Below are 16,653 nucleotides of genomic sequence, written 5' to 3' on the forward strand. Positions count from 1 at the left end.
GTCAAAGAGATAAAATCAAGAAGTTGCACGGAAAATGATAAGACAGAATAGACAATACAATAAAAATAAGATACGACAGCAAGGTGTGTCACACAGAGGACACAGCAGCTGGAATAATCAAGCGCACTGAAAGAAATCACCTCCAATTACCTAACTCAAAAACAAATCTTCCAGTTATTGTGAATCACCCACAATGCTCCCGAACGCTGAATTTCTGTGACCTTAGTGTACAAAGATGTCCATAACTCACAGTGAGTGTGTGTTTGTGCGCACGCACGGAAGGCTGGACATTGATGGAATAGGTGAAAATGGAAAGCTCTTCATGGTGCAAATGTCCCCTGGGGGCGTCAAAGGAGGAGGACCTGGGAGGCTGAGCAGAGCTCCCCAAAGCAAATCACTGTGGAGCGTCTGTGTGCGACACAACGTGTGTGTGTGTGTGTGTGTGTGTGTGTGTGTGTGTGTGTGTGTGTGTGTGTGTGTGTGTGTGTGTGTGTGTGTGTGTGTGTGTGTGTGTGTGTGTGTCTTGGCTGCCAATGAATCATACATGTTACAGCCTCACGCTGGCGCTCTCATACATGAGAGCGCCAGCGTGCGTGTGAGATAACATCAGCGGCATCAGTACATTTAAAGACCCGGATTATGAAAGGTTCATTAAATTATGGAGCAAACTCAATCAAAAACATTGTTTTATTCTATTGTATCATGAAGGTTTGTGCGGTTGATCTACATTAAGCTGTGAGGCTTCCCTCATTCGCCCACCTCCATATCATCCCTTTGTCTCAGGCGTATATGGGAGCATTGGCAGGATTCCTCCTAAACGAGGGGACCGTCTGGCTGCTAGCCCATTTAGATAACCTCATACCGAGATAATGAATCGCCATTTTCCATCCTTATCCATCTCTCCCTCCATCCATCTCCAGCCGTTTGCGATTCTGATCTGAATCTGGATTCACCTGAAGCGCATCTGCGTGGAATTACAGTCACAGCGACGCAGGCAGACACAAAGGGGCTGAGTGAGAGTGCGTTTGAATATCCATCATGTGCCGTTCTTCCCAACACTAAAGGATTTGGGTCACGGTGTAATTCTCAAGCTCACTCAGCAGGACAAACATAGCACTGGAGGAAGGGCTCCCCTGCATGTTTAATCAAAAGTGGTGTCTGAAGGCAGCACATTCCTAGAGTCCGTTCTAGAGAAGCTTTTCATCTACCTGTTCACAAACAACCTTTAACCCCTTTTCACATTTTACCTGAATAAATTTGACTAGAATGCAACGACTCATCTGCTCCTAAGCAGCATTTGAGTCTGTAAACCTAGTCCGCCATGGAGCAGTTGTCAGTGTGAGAGGCCACAACTGATCCCTCAACCTGTCAAAGTTGTCGAGGGCGGTGGAAAATGTCTTGAACGACTGCAACTGGTGATTCCAAGGAAAGTCCCTCTCAACGTTGCACCTTGTGCTGACCTTCGTATCCCAGCGGCTGGGGTAAAAAAAGCCTCCTGAGACACTGCAGGGAACTAAGCAAAGCAAGTTCAGGTATATTAAATCAGCCCAGACTCCTGCTGACTAGTGTGAGATTAGAATCAGTTATTAACAGTGTTACTGGAATCAACTCATCTAGAATCAAACTGCGATGGTTGGCACTTCAGTAACACACATGTAAATGCACTGGAGTAAAACTGGTAAAAACAACACAAGATGTCACCTCTGCACACAAACAATAGGCTCATTTCGTTTAATGAATATAAACAAATGACAGTATTCCCAAGTTTTGACAGTTTTAGATAATTTACTGGGGAACTAGCCGAAAAAAACAACAATGTAACAGCTTAAAATCTAATTTTGAGGACATTAAGCGACAAAGAAGCTTTGACTCAGCAGGAATATTTACAGAGCTGACTAATGAGTTTTCTTTATCAGTGCACAGACATGAGTTGAATATTTGAAGGGTTACGCTTGTGGCTCTCCATTCCCCTCTCTTTATCAAACACACACACACACACACACACACACACACACACACACACACACACACACACACACACACACACACACACACGCACACACACACGCACACACACACTGTCTTTCAAGCAGTAAATTAACAATAGTTAGAATCTTTAGGGGGTTGCGCCTCACATTTTGCTGGTAATGAGAAACAGGCATGTTCTCCCCCTCTCACGCCCAGCCGTGAGCCTAGTCAGGCATCAGTGATAGCATACAGTACACGCTTCTTTAAAGCTCAGCACTGGTCTATCAAAGAAGCAGACCAGGGAAGATCAAAGCCCCAGAACTGAGGTCTGCTGTTCTTTATGCTCAATAGGCATAGTTCAGCTGGCAGTGCTTCATGAATATTCCCTAAAGGTCATTATGTTCCATTTGGTCCATGTGGATGTTCCTTACATGGATGCAACAGACTGCATCCACCGAATGGCTTTATGGGCTTATCTCTCAGAAGAAGAAGTTGTAAAAACCCAGCAAGCAACAATATGGAAGTGAATTTGCAGAACGGGGCTTTCAGGAGTGTGTGCACATGCTTAGTGTGAGCTCGGGGCCCCAGCTCAGAGTCACATGGTTACCCAGCGCCTGTGTCCTACAGTACAGGACTAACAAACAGCACATTACACATACAGCAGAATACCAGCTATCTGCCAATCAAGATTCTCACTCCCTGTCAAACGGAGACCGGTGATTTGGTGGAAACCCCCCAAATACTAAAGAGAATAACTCACCATAACACCAAACTTACCACAAGTTCCCAAGGGACACGCTACAGTCTCTGCACAGCACAAAGTCAGACAGTAATGAGGTGGATGCAACACAGGGAAGCTTTAATCATTTCAAGACTAAAGATAATTTTTTATGATAAATATCAAACTCACTCATACAAAAACTTGTTAGACGGGATCAGTGTGTACTCGTAAAACGGAAAGAATTATATGATAATATTGAATATTTCTAATCTGCTGTAATCCTCTTGATGTAAGACGTGCAAAGCTCATCTGAGTGCCTGTCACACACTAGGTTTATTGTGAGGCAGCTGCATTGACTTATTAGTATATTCTCTCCCAAGCTGACCTCTACTTGTTGACACCCCAGATGGATCAGCTGCTTTAATTAAATCCTCTCAGCCGACAGTACGGCATCCTTGCCATTTTTCAACAATGTCTGTCATCGCTAACTGAAAATTGCAGAGTTTATAAGTGAGCACACTGGGCCGTGAACGAGCCACTGCCCGTGTGTAGACATGCACATTAAGGGTGGGTGTAAAAAGGACTCACGTTTGCCGGCTCTCGGCGTTGTAGTCGGCGTCTATGTGCTCCACAGAGTAGTGGTTCCCGTAGTCCGCGAGCTCCGGAGCCCTTTGGAGTCGCTGTCCGTGGTGCTGAAAGCGCTCGGATTTGGCGGCGCCTCGTCCTCGCCACTTGGGAAACGGGTCATCGTAGCCGTCGTACACCGCGTCTATCCGCACGTCCGGCTGGGAGCGAAACGGAGACCCGGTGTCCCCGGCGCGCTGGCGTAACTTTGGCGGCGTGAAGTGGCAGTCGTCGGGCTCGCGGTTCTCCACAGACGGATGCAGACACTCCGGGGAGACGAGATAAGGCGGGTCGGTGTCCCCCAGCAGCGGAGAGGCGGAGGAGAAGAGGTTGAGGGGCCGCTGAGAGGTAGGAGATCCTCGGGGAAGACGCACGGACAGAGGCGGGGAGGGAGACTCGGGGAGCCGCGGTCTCACGCCGCTCTCGCTTTCCTCGCCTTCGTCAGACATTGGGACACTTCGGAGGCAACATACACTTTAAATTATTGCGCTATGTGACGAACACCTGCCGGTGCCTGTCAAAGTTTCAGCGGCACAAGTTTCTCCTGAGCTGCGCGGCAACACTGAGCCGAGCCTCCACCTTTACGCAAGAGTGCGCGCACTAATTGGAGAGCGCCGTGATTGCGCGCGCAGTGAGCCAACCCTTCACAAAATGGAAGAAAATCTACAAGTGGCACCGTCACAAAATAGCTCAACTTAGTCGCTGCAGTGGCCAGAAAAAGAATGACTTATAATTGAATGTTTTTATTATATGTTTAAGTGTAAATTTTAAATTCCAAATCGCACGTGTTAGAGCAACCCAATGTATTTAGACCACGTGGACAAGCGACTTTTTACCTTGTATAAGAGTAAAAAGGTAGGAAAGTGCTTTCACCATAATAATTAATATAACAAAGCCCCAGTCTTTTTATGAAAATTAGCAGTTTGACCAGAATACTTTCATTTGGACCAATGCGTTTAGAGCCAAGACAGAGAGACAGTTAACGTTCACCTGTTGCTGTTAATTACTGGTACTGGAGTAAACTGCAGTGATGGGCTTGTAAGGACAAACCTCAGATGAAACAGAGGCCGCGCTGCGTTTGAACATCGCGCTGTGTGCGCGTGTGTGGTCGTTAATTAGAAGCACAGACCCATTACTCCATGGAGACAGTCCCAGCCCAGCTCTTTGATCTGTCATTGTATGGTCCCAGAGCATGCACACACATCACAGCTTATCAAATTACCAAACATCACACGGACTAATTTCACCGATGACCCACTTACAGTAAACACGTGCTCCATGTGAAGATCACAGCGCGGACAAAGATTTGAAACAGTTTTGTGACATTAGTTCCACAATAAAACACACAACCCAGGCTGTTAATGAATACATACAGTACTTGTCGTACTCAGGATGTTCAACACACACTAGTAATCTCTCTGCTGTGCACAAATGAGTCTCTAGAGATTTGAAGAACTATAAAAAATAGGTCAGACTCCTCCAGGTCTGTTAATATGTTGACAATAATGAAACGAATCACGCTTTCAAAAGAGTAATTCACTTGTAGATACTGTAGGGTGTCTCTAGAGGGTGAAATTTCCCGGCCTCTCCCCAATCACTGGTGTCACAGCAGGTGCTCTCGATTGTCACAGGCAGGACTCCCGCTGCGGCAGCGCTGATTGAGAGATGTTTAGAAAAGCTATGATTGTGCCGCAGCATTTTTGTTCAGCTCCGTGAGTTTCAATAAAAAAAAAACACGTCTTTAAGCATCGTCTTACATCGGTACATAACAAAAGCCAAGCAGCTGCATTAAAAGCAAATTCACGATTCAAGATTTCAAAAAAAACTTTATTAATCAGAATTCAGTCAAAACGATCAAAGCAAATCACTGGAGTTGTTTTCATATTTGCTGTTGCTCATTCAAACAGCTGTGTGGTTTGACAGAAGACTAATGCCCCTCCCTCTCCCCAGCTGTGCCATCAGCATATATAAACAAATAATAAACCCAACAACTATAAACAGATAATAAACCCAACAACTATAAACAAATTAATAACCAAGCAAGCAAACAAATAAATAAATAAGCCCACATAAACTCCCGTGAAGCCAGCACAGGGCGTAGCAGCAGATGTGGCAATCTGATGGGACTGTGACATTTATCATGTAGTGTATAATAATCCGACGTATGATACTAAATATTCACAATCTATCAGTGTCTGCTTCAGTAAACCTTGTGCACCCAGTTGATTAGAAGGAGCTGACAGCCCGTGCAGGCTGTATTTAGTGTTGGCAGAGGAAGGAAAGCTGGGTTTCTGCTGCCGCAGCAGCTCCAGCGGGTCGTTGCTCTCTCCTTCAGCCCTGTGAAGGACAGCAGGTCGCTGGCCACACAAAGCCGAGCTTGGTCACCCTAAAACCTGCCATTTAAAACGACATCATCTCACTCGGCTGCAGTAAATACTATTTATTCCTATTTAATGCAGTGCAAATAATTTGGTGAGTACACTACAGTAGCTTAAATCGGCTGGAGAGCAGGGTTTGCTTCCTTCCTCCTCGTCATCAATGAAATCCTCAAGAGGTGGACACATGTTTTCGTGGGGAACAACTCCTGCGCTAGTTAAGCTTTCAAAAACAGTAATTGGGACTGTCGACTGCTTCGTCGCTCGACACGCCTCAGTCATTGATCCAGGTTAAACTGGGGACATCTGTCAGCAACTTGACTCTCCGTCCTATTGACTCCTGCAGGTCAGTCGCCCTTATCGCGGCCGTGACGGAAGCCGATCACTCACGCCCTCCATCGACCTCATGATAATTTAATTAGTCGATTGATGAATCGGACACTGTGCCATAAATAGGAGCTGAACTCCTCTGAGGACAGCGGCAGAACAACGACATCTCCCCAGAGTTGCTCTCTACCCTGAACCTTTACTGTACTTCAGCTCCTCTCTTCTGCAGAACTTCAACCAGTTAACAGTGGCCAGGTATTAAGATCGATAGAAACTCCATGAATACTATATTGGTACAGAGCAAAGTCTGTTTAATACTTACTTCTGCTTGCCAGCGTTTGATGGATGACTTGTGACAGGGCATTTAATGAGGTATTCTGAAACTGGCTATTATTAAAGGCATCACTTTGTGTATAATGGTGTGCCGAAGTCTGAGCTAATGCAAAACCATGCAAATACATGCACATACTGTAAATTATATGCAAAAATTCTTACATAAGAATCAGAGCCATTGTTGATACTTATTTATACTACATAATGTCCGTACTACATATACATGTACTGCAGGTACACGTCTACATTTTGGCTCCTCCTCATAAGTCTCATTAATGATAAAATTCATAAAATATTAATCAATGCTTCTCCTCTCGCCTCAGTGCATTCAATAAACTGACGCCCACCGTTATTATGGAGGGTGAAGGCAACTGCTGCAGCAGTTGTTTTTGCTCCGTGTTGTGCGTGCATGTGTTGTTTGGACCCGACCATGAAAGACACAACTCCAGCAGATGGAGGAACTCGCAGGAGGCGTGCAGTTAAACTACAAAGTGGAACAATGTCAAACAGTGTGAGTGTGGCACATTAGACACTGCCCCTGAAGGACCAAAGCCCTAAATGATACATGATTGAACAGAAATCAACATGTGCTTCAAAAGCAGTGAAAAATCCTCTCTTACTGCAAGTAATTCTTTTCCAAACAGACAAACTCTGGCTTGATTTGAATAACAGCAATAAACGAAGGGGATTCTCGCCTTTCTGTTATTCTAACACTCGTAAGTGGGATCAAATTATCATTAACCACAAAGTGCACTCAAAACAAATAACTGAAGGGATCTTTCACCTGAAGTGAAGATTACTTTTGTGAACTCTGGCATCAAGAGCTGCAGCAAACGACCAACCAGTAGCTCGAGTGAAGTGGAGAACGGGGGTTTTAATCCTTCATGCAAAGCGGATCACTGAGGTAATACCTGCCAACAATTATCCTCACCAGTGGCCTATGCTGGGAGGAGCAACTGTGCCTCCAGCCCTGAGGCCGCGGCACAGCCCAACAGCTGGACCACTGTCTGCATGCAAGTGGGGGGACGTCTAATGAAAACCCCTTCTAAGCAAATAATAAGCGTCTAATCCTAATTTACACAGCGGCCGATAATGGAAGCCTGTGCAGGACTTAAGGGGAAACGCTTCATAAAATAAACAATACTCACAGAAATGCAAATAAAACTAAAGCAAAAGACGACAGAGAGCAGCTGGAGGTAACGACAGAGCAACGCACCCAACACTGCTTCACTTGCCTATTGAATATTTTATCAGAAGACATTAGAGAGCGTTAACCACATGAGCACGCATCCCAATTAGCATATCTGTCATTTTAACGTTGGGTGCATAGGATTTAGGGAATATAACGAATTTGTTTTACCTCCGTTTAGTTCAGCGATTGCATCATACTGAAGGTTCCAAATGAACCCGAGCCCGTCTGCTTTGAATTATTCAGTTTACATACATCATTCACCAACGAAGCGGCGACAGCCCCATAACGCAGATGCTAATGTCCTGTAAATTAGCTGCTAATTATAGAAACTTGACATAGAAAAACAAACATGCTAATGGTGCGATGTGAGATTTCCCATATTTGAAAAAGTAGTTTGAGTACATACTGTATATAACACCTTTAATAATAATAATAATAATAGTAGTAGATGGCATTAGGCTTCCATCAAATTGTAAAAGAGGATGAGTGCACTTTGCATGGGGAGTCAGAAGAGCAGGAGGCAACCACTTCAGAGTGGAGCGACACATGGCTGAAGTAATGGCATTTAAATCCCAGCGGACGCTGGAGACACACACACCTAGAGCCTAAATGGAAAAGTATTTTCAAGTCTCCCCTTTTTTCCATCACTGTATTTGTGATTCGCCGTCTGGATCCCAAAAGACTCAGCACAAACAGAGAACGCCGTCCGAGCATAGATTTAAGTGAATTCTCCCTTTAATGGACCGTAACACAATGGATCTGTTGTAACAGAAGGCTGAGGGCTGAGAGCGCTACATTCCCTTTGTGGGCAACCTGAATAAGTTACCAGCGCCCGAACCCTTCATCTCGGTCTCGCTCAGCCTTGAAAGCCATGGGAAATCCATGCTGTAAATTAAAAACGGTCCTGAGAGAGTGAAGCGGCTGGAGAGATGCTCTTTTTCACGCTGCCGAACAAAGAAGTGAAAGTGACACGAGGCCGCGGCGTCAGGAGTGAGAGCTGTTCCATGACAGAAGGCAGTGCTGCAAAACACGGCATCGCCCACACGCATTTAACCCTCACGGAACCCGAGTCATGTGACCTGCGTGTGTCTGCTGCACAGAGCTGCTCGGGGACTGGATATGCAGCCGGCCATGATCATTTTAATCAAGGAATTTGATCCAAGTCCAACAAAGAGCTCTGAAGCACAAAGCTGCTTTTAGTTCAGTCACAACGATGATGATGTTTTGTTGAGATAATAGTTGTTGGCAGCTGAAGTGGATAATGGAGCTTCTATAAACTTTTTATAAACAACTCTTTATACTAAGAAAATGCTAACAGTCACAAACAGGATGTTTCTGCAGTGTAAACAACTAAGTTAATAAGTTTGCTTTCATTTTAATCGATTGTAACGATTGTGTTACAGATTTCAGGAACACAAATTAGTCATTACATTTATATATTCATTTATAATATTCTTTTTTTGTAAGTTATTTTTGTAATTTTTTTTTTGTTGTTGAGTCCATAACGTCTGTAAAAAGGCCACAGTGATGATTAAAATTAACTGAGAAATTAACTTTTCAGCCTCATTCCAACATTAAATAACCACTGTGCTTATTAAAAGATAAGCAGGTGATATATAATTTGGTTCCACAGAAACTCACGCTCACGTTGGGCTTTGCCTTTGGCGGCATTAATGAATGACTCCTCGAAGCTCCTCAGATTGTCTGAAAAGCTGAGAACTGACAGCCTGCACACACCTGTCTACTGCACAGAGTCACTCACAGCCTCCTCACCAGCTGAGTGGTGCTCCACAGCATCCCATTTACTGAAACTGGATGAGTCCTCTGGAAGAGCTGACACAACCATTTCTGTCTTCACTCATTAAGGTATTTGTATTTGACCCAACCACATCCACCTTGTTTTGGTTTTTACTCCAGGTCCATTTCTTGGTCATGTGGCATTAGGCTTTATCTTATGCTGCATATTATTTGAGCTGACGTGGACTTTGAAGCTGCCTAATTAGCATATAAAGCAGGGTTTATCACTAGGATTCTTGTTCAGGCAATCCAATTATTTGCTCAAGGCATCAACAAAAGATAAACGGATAAAGTTAAATTGGACAAAACCACAAAAATGGCTTAAATATAAAATGCATATGCATATAGACGCATCGCATCACAGCTGATGTAACTATGGCTCACAACACGAATACTGGGACACACATGTGCAAGGTCAGTATTCTCGGGGGGGGAGTTCAGTCATGAAGCCAAGCTTTAATAATGGTTTCATATACACAGGTCCAGTGACCTGGCTGCATGAGCCAATGCTCCACTGCCTGCACCTGGCAGAGTGAGAAACGAACCCACGGAGGAAATTCAAATGAGCTGCCTGGGTCTCACAGGCATTTAAAGGGCTGAAATACTGGCTGTCAGTGTCGGCTAGTGATCAGGCCAGCGGCCTGAGGCATTAAATGAGAGTGAGGTAGCGCCTAGGTTTGAAAATCAAACATTGGCCAATTATATTGCATGTTTGTGTGCAGTGGGTTTAGCCTGGAGTCTTTACGTGGCCCTAATATGATCAAGTGTTATTTAAAACAATTCACAAACAGCGTCTCGGTTCTGAATCCCAGCACTACATGTACCAGTGGAACCAGTAGAAGAAAAGACCACATGTCACCCACCTCATCTCATGACTCAGACTTGCCATTAGGAAAAGAACTTATCACTTCTAACAGCAGCAACCCAAGTACACGCATCATTATTGGATTCTTTAGAGCTTCCTGGAATTTGGAACAAAACACATGCTTTTTATGGACAACTGCACATTGTCAAATGTACTGTCCTGGCACGCTAGCTAAAAGAGAGAATGGAGAATGAGGGCTTAATTGGGTCCATATACTGTCCCTAAAGGTTTTTAGCAGCTAAAACGTGGTGCGAGAGGCCTAACGACGAGGCAACAACAGAACAGCACTGAGCCCAATGCAATGTGCTTCACAAGAATAAACATCTACGCCATAAAACCCCAACATCCTTTAGACTGTTACTGGTCAAGGCTCCTGTTCATTAGACAGGTGTGTGTGTGTGTGTGTGTGTGTGTGTGTGTGTGTGTGTGTGTGTGTGTGTGTGTGTGTGTGTGTGTGTGTGTGTGTGTGTGTGTGTGTGTGTGTGTGTGTGTGTAGGGTAGGCATCTCGACATGAACACAAGACAGGGGCTGATTGGACCTGGCAACCTGCAGCTGTCAAATAACCAAGCCAAATGTTTTGTGAGGGAAACACAAATGCCTTGTGTTCGATTCATAGATTGGACTGGAAGCTGTTTTTTTTTTTTTTTTTTGCTAAACTATAATTTGATGTTCTAGAAGCAGTGGGAGACAAACAGTTGAATCGTTTGGAATCTGGACAGAGTCTTTACCTGTTTACAAAGGGGAGGAAAGTCAGACAGGCAGGAAATTGTACTGTAGTTTGTAAAAATAATTGGCCGGGTCTGAGTTGTCACCACCTTATTAAACAAAGAAAAGGCAAGTTGGCTCAAACATACACTTTGCATTTTGCAGCCGTATCTTTGAATTTTCCTGCATTCCCCACCTTCACTTCCTCAAGACATTCGGGAGGTTTGAAAGGAGAGAGTTTGGAGAGAGGAGCGGTGTAAAATATGAATGGACTGAGCTGTAAGGGTTTGGACATGTGGACAAGAGAGAGAGAGGGAGGGAGAGAGACCGGTGAACGTAAGCTAAGGGTTTATTCCTTGCAGCAGGCAGCACATACTGTTCTATAGGAGTCCTTAGTGAGAACTGGGCAGCGAGAGCAGTGACGCAAAAGAAGCTGAGGGTCAGAGACCAGCAGAGAAGGCAAGGAAAAGAAGCCAGAGGTGCTGAAGAGTAGAAGTCAAATTAATTTCAGTCCTAAATGATAATCTCCCGAAACAAAAGCTGAAATGGAATAGTAGACGCCAGGTCTTCTCCCAAATGACATCATCCAATTTCTGTTGGTCTACTCCCTCGTCTCAGTGGCATTCTCCTCCACAGCGCGGGGGAGGGAGGGGCTGCTTCGCGTTCCTAACGGGATGAAATTAACTCCGTGACAGATCAAAAGCTCGCGCTCATTTCTGCTGCATTTCCACCGGCTCCGTGCTTCGGTGGTCACGGTGCTTCCTTCCATACAATGAGATCCCGCCCACAAACAGAGAGATGCTCCTTCACTCAATAATGAGGACTTCAATAGGTGATAAAAATGTGGCTGTCGCTGAATATTTACTGATGCAGACAAATCTCAGCTTCACGTTTCCGCCTGCACGGCTTTCCCTGCAGCTCGTTCCTCGGTTTCCAGCCAAGTTCTGCCTCCTGCGGGCTCCGGTCCCTGGAATGCCGTGTATCCAGAGCTCATCCTACAGCTGCCATGAGGCCTGAGAGACCACACTAATTCCCACTCTAATCAGGCTTCTCCCTCTAGATCTTCTCACAGATTCTACCTCCACTTGTGTTGGATACAGTGGGTGCAGCCATCTTGCTGCAGCAACAGCTCCTTCCATTTTTTCCAAGGCGACAGCTTGGTCTCTGCAGCTCTCATTCCTCTAATTCACCCAGGACATGTTTGAGCTTTGCTGTAGACTTGGACGCCATCTAGTGATCTGGAGGATCAACGTCTGCCTATTTCTACATTGTCAAAATCCTTTATTTTTGGTGCCTCGCTCCTTGTTGGGTCGTCATTGCACCAAAACCCTAAAAAGGGAGCAAAGTTTTATGAGCACGGTGCATCATACAGTGGATGCCGTGTTATGGGACAGTCCTAGTCCAGACACTTCATCACTATAATGGAAAAATACCCTGCAACAATAAAAAGGGAAACATGGTGACGGGTGAGGAGAGTCCCTGAAAGGTTATTCCGTCCCCACAATCAAGCATGAAGGCAGATATGAGGAGCTGCCTGAGCGACGCGTGGCTTATCTATCACGGAGCCGCGCAGCCACTTGTCTGTGTCACATTGTGTTTTCCTGCGTGTCGCCGTGTCTCTTATCAAAGTCCTTCAATGACACTTCACATGCTGGGGAGGAAGGAAGGAAGGAAGGAAGGAAGGAAGGAAGGAAGGAAGGAAGGAAGGAAGGAAGGAAGGAAGGAAGGAAGGAAGGAAGGAAGGAAGGAAGGAAGGAAGGAAGCAGAGGCAGGAGGTGCAGGAGGAAATAAATAGCTATTTATTTCCCTCCGTGTTTGCAAACGTCACACAGTTCAAGGCAACGCGGCCGTCCGTCAACGTGACGCCATCCGACGCGCACACTCGCGCGCTGGCGCCGCCAAATCGATGCCTCCTCTAAAAGTCAGGAAGCGGTTACGGCCTGAGTCGATAAAGATGCGTTTCATACGGTAATTCTGCTGGTCAGGAGGCCGACCGCACGCTGCGACCTTCAAATTACACTTCTCACCTCAAAACGACACGGAGGTGACGAAGAGGGCAACGCACATTATTGTTGCTTTCAAACGATATGGATCGCACACACACACAGACACACACAAAGTATGGAAGAGGAAGATATTTTTAAAGGTGGTATTGATTGACAGCAGCCAAGGAATAAAGGCTGTAGAGCTTGTCACTGTGGGACTTCATACCTGTGACATTTTAAGGGGGAAAAGCTTAGTTACCAGATGTAAAGACTGAACACATACAGTCAAGCTGCTTCTTAGAAATTTTCTTTGCAACTATTCATGGTCACATTCAAAACTTGTAGTGGAAATATTAATGTAAATCACACTAAGTTGCAGCAGAATTTGAAGCAGTGGACAAATGACTGTTTACGCTGTGTTAACGGAACGGGAGCTCTCGTCTCCTTGCTTTGCCCTTTTCTCTCTCCAATAGGCTTAGTGATTTATTGTAACTGTGTTAAACAAAATGCTACTTTTAATTAACTTGCGTCGCCCCTGTCGAGCTGGGAAATTAAACATTTTACCACTTTGTCATTTGTCTGCTTTTGGTCAAGCTAACTGGACTTTATAAAACAGATCAGTAACATGGTTTCAATTATTCAGTTTAAGATCCAATAAAAATCTCTTGTACTAGTTAATCACCACTTATCTGTTAAAAATCATCAATCATGTCTTAACCACTTGTAATCTTAATCTGCCAGTAGTAACATGATACTAAGATACTAAAATAATAATTTCTTTCTACTCCTTTTCTAATTCACCTACCGCTCTGTCATGAAGGATGATGCATGTACTTCAACCGCTTGTCCAGATCTATCCCTTCTTTGTTCATGAGATCCAGACTCTGTGGAAAAGTACACACATTAGATGAGGCTTTGGAGCACCCAGTCAAACCATTGAAGCACCGAAGGGTTTCATTTTAAACGACAACAAAAATAATTACAGTTAGAACACATGCTGCAGTGTTTTAACGTTGATGTGTGATAAAGTCAGAAATGCTAAAAATATCTGATTTCCACCTACAACTGAAACCAGCAAATTGTTCAACTATTCACGGTTCATTTGTAAAACAATGCAAAGGTTCCATTTACAAAGACAAAATATAAGAGCTTCTCACTGTGAATAGAAATTAGATTCAGGGTGATCATACTGAGTAATGGAAGGGTCTTTCCAAACAGCTAATTAAATTTGTTAAGCTCTTTCTCCAGGCCTGATAAATATAATAACAGTTTCAGGGGTATTAGGAATTCCTCAGTTCTTGCGCTTCTTGTTTCTTTCTTATCTGGTTTTGGCCTTCGAAGACACAGAGAGAGAGAGAAACACAGAGAGAGAGAGAGAGAGAGAGAGAGAGAGAGAGAGAGAGAGAGAGAGAGAGAGCGCTAAAGAGCACAGGACAGAGAAGGAAGAGACATTTGAATATTAAAGATCCTCATTAAGAAATAAACAGTAAAATTTAACTGATGTCTTTTTTGTTGATGTTACATTACAACAATGAAATTAAAATAAGCAATTCAACAATGCACAACACATTTATACCCCAGATGCTCTAAAAAGTCTCCACAGCATTGATTAGTTTCTGAAAGCGTATAATGCCAGGAGACATCTGTGAAGCCAGCTGTCCCACGGTCGCCGTCGGCTCGGGTCAGAGCCGCATCCAGAGCTTTAGGTCCAACCCGGTTCAGCCGTAGAGTCTGCTGGAACTCTGTCCTGCGTCCATGTCCCACCATGGGAGATGCAAACACAGCATTTGTTTCATCCAACAGCCAGACTTTTCCCAATGATTAAAGGGGAACTAGACGTATTCATATGTGTTGTAGAGACAGACAGAGAGGAAGCAAAGGAGTGCAAGACAGAGAAAGGAGGGAGGAAATGAGACGAGAACGGGAGAGGAATAACAAAGACGGGCACTTGCAGAGTTCCAGTCCCATTTTCAGCCGAAATCATTTTTCATTAGCGCTCATCACAGACTTATTATGTGCAACCACTCAGAACCTGTTCTTTCCCCTTTTCCACTAAAATTAAACGTGGTTCGTCCTCACTCCAGAACACATGCACACACGCGTGCCTTCTGTCCACTCCGCTCCCTTAATTAAAATGAAATACAGAACGTTAAAGACGCACAGGCTCCCCCGTGGGAGAGGAGGCAGAGACGCGGAGGTTTGCAGTCGCAGGGAGTTCCTGCACTCGTCGGGTGAGAGCGGCCGAGACGAGTGGCTGTAGTTTATACAACCTCATCATTCTGAGTAGAAGCGGAGTAGGAAATTCACCCAATTCATATGAGTGGAACCGGAAACACATGAGAGCAGAAGAACCCAATCACAGCCCTCCACTGTGACAAATTGTGCTATATACTGTCTGAGTGCAATAATAGAGTTCTGTAGACACAGAGCCTGTTGTTGAGCCTTTCCACCCTCATTAAAATCAAGCTCATGTTTCTTTTTTTGATACTTCTGCAGTTTGACTGCTACCAACCGTCTGCTTTAGAGAAGACCCAGGGTGGCCTCATGGATACACCACCTCCAGCGTGTGTAATATACAAATATCTTTATTTTAATTTATTAGTGATATCTTACATCTTCTGGGTAGCTGTTATTTGATTTTGTTAAATAGATAGAAAGATTCTTGGGGAGTGGCATCTAACAAACTGTGGTTTTAATATCCAGATAATGGTGAAACCAATCTGATGGTTTTGTCCTCCTGACTGCTGGGAGGCGCTAGATCGCACTACACACAGAAAACAGAGTGAGTGGTTTGACCGCGCTCTCTTTTAGTGGACGGCCTGTGAGGTGAACACATGGCACCAGGATGTCAGTGTGACGCTTTGGGCACCTCAGTCCAATGAAGCATCTGTGGGATGTGCTGGACAGACTCTACGGTGTCATAATGTTTATGTATAGAACAGGGCGGGCATATTCCTCTGAACACTTTGCTACAGTAAAGATCCTACGATGACGCAGAGCACTATGCAGAAAGAGTTCAGATGCTGCAGACGTGCTGTTATGTCACATTTCTGGCGGCACCAATTGCAAAGCTGAACCTGAGCCAAGACACGCTAGCAGCCACGATTACCTTTATCGTAGCATGAAGAGCCATTACTGGAGAATGGGAAATTGGGAGGCATGGTTATACAAACAAAGCACGAGTGTGCTCATATTAAAACCGTGTTTATAGATGGGAAGGCAGCCTGGTGAGGGAGGGTGGGGGGGGGTGGGGGGGGTTAAAGAGGTGAGAAAGCTTATGTACAAAGCTGTGGCCAGGTGTTTGGATACGTGGGATCCTCATTTACTCAACAGATACAGTATGTGTGCTTGCTAGAATATATACGGTATACACACGTCTATTGTCGATCCCATGAAGTCTGCTGACCTAATCTGCATGGGCGCCCTGTGAGCCTAACATGCATTTCCTTCCACAGCAAGGGGAACTAACCACAGCCACAGAAACAAATTTGAATGAATGTTTCACTCCTGGGCAAAAATACAGTATATTCAAATGAGCACTATAAACAATATATTTACTAGGATCAAATAATGGCATTTTTTAAAAAACATGGTTTCCTACACTGGAAATTCTGTTTGGACCCGTTTGATTCTGCTCGCTAGGCAAAGAAATTTTAAACCCAGAGTAAACCTTCACGTTTTTTGTTAAGAAACCCTGGGGATGAGGTCTGGGGCCCGATGTCAGCTGTGCTTAACGGGATTTTTGTGCTGGCGAGACACA

The 16,653-nt window shown here is 44.6% G+C and overlaps 1 protein-coding gene across 1 annotated transcript in view; it reads right to left on the reverse strand.

Annotated features, from left to right (window-relative positions):
• Positions 1-3,933, reverse strand: part of LOC114864450 (short transient receptor potential channel 7-like) — a 33,361-nt gene extending 29,428 nt beyond the window's left edge. The window contains exon 1 of the mRNA XM_029165310.3: positions 3,278-3,933. Within this exon, the coding sequence (XP_029021143.1) occupies positions 3,278-3,762 (485 nt within the window). The 5' untranslated portion in view covers positions 3,763-3,933. The remainder of the gene's footprint in view (positions 1-3,277) is intronic.
• Positions 3,934-16,653: the final 12,720 nt, after the last annotated feature.

Source organism: Betta splendens, chromosome 10, assembly GCF_900634795.4.
Source record: "Betta splendens chromosome 10, fBetSpl5.4, whole genome shotgun sequence".
Lineage (NCBI taxonomy): Eukaryota > Metazoa > Chordata > Actinopteri > Anabantiformes > Osphronemidae > Betta > Betta splendens.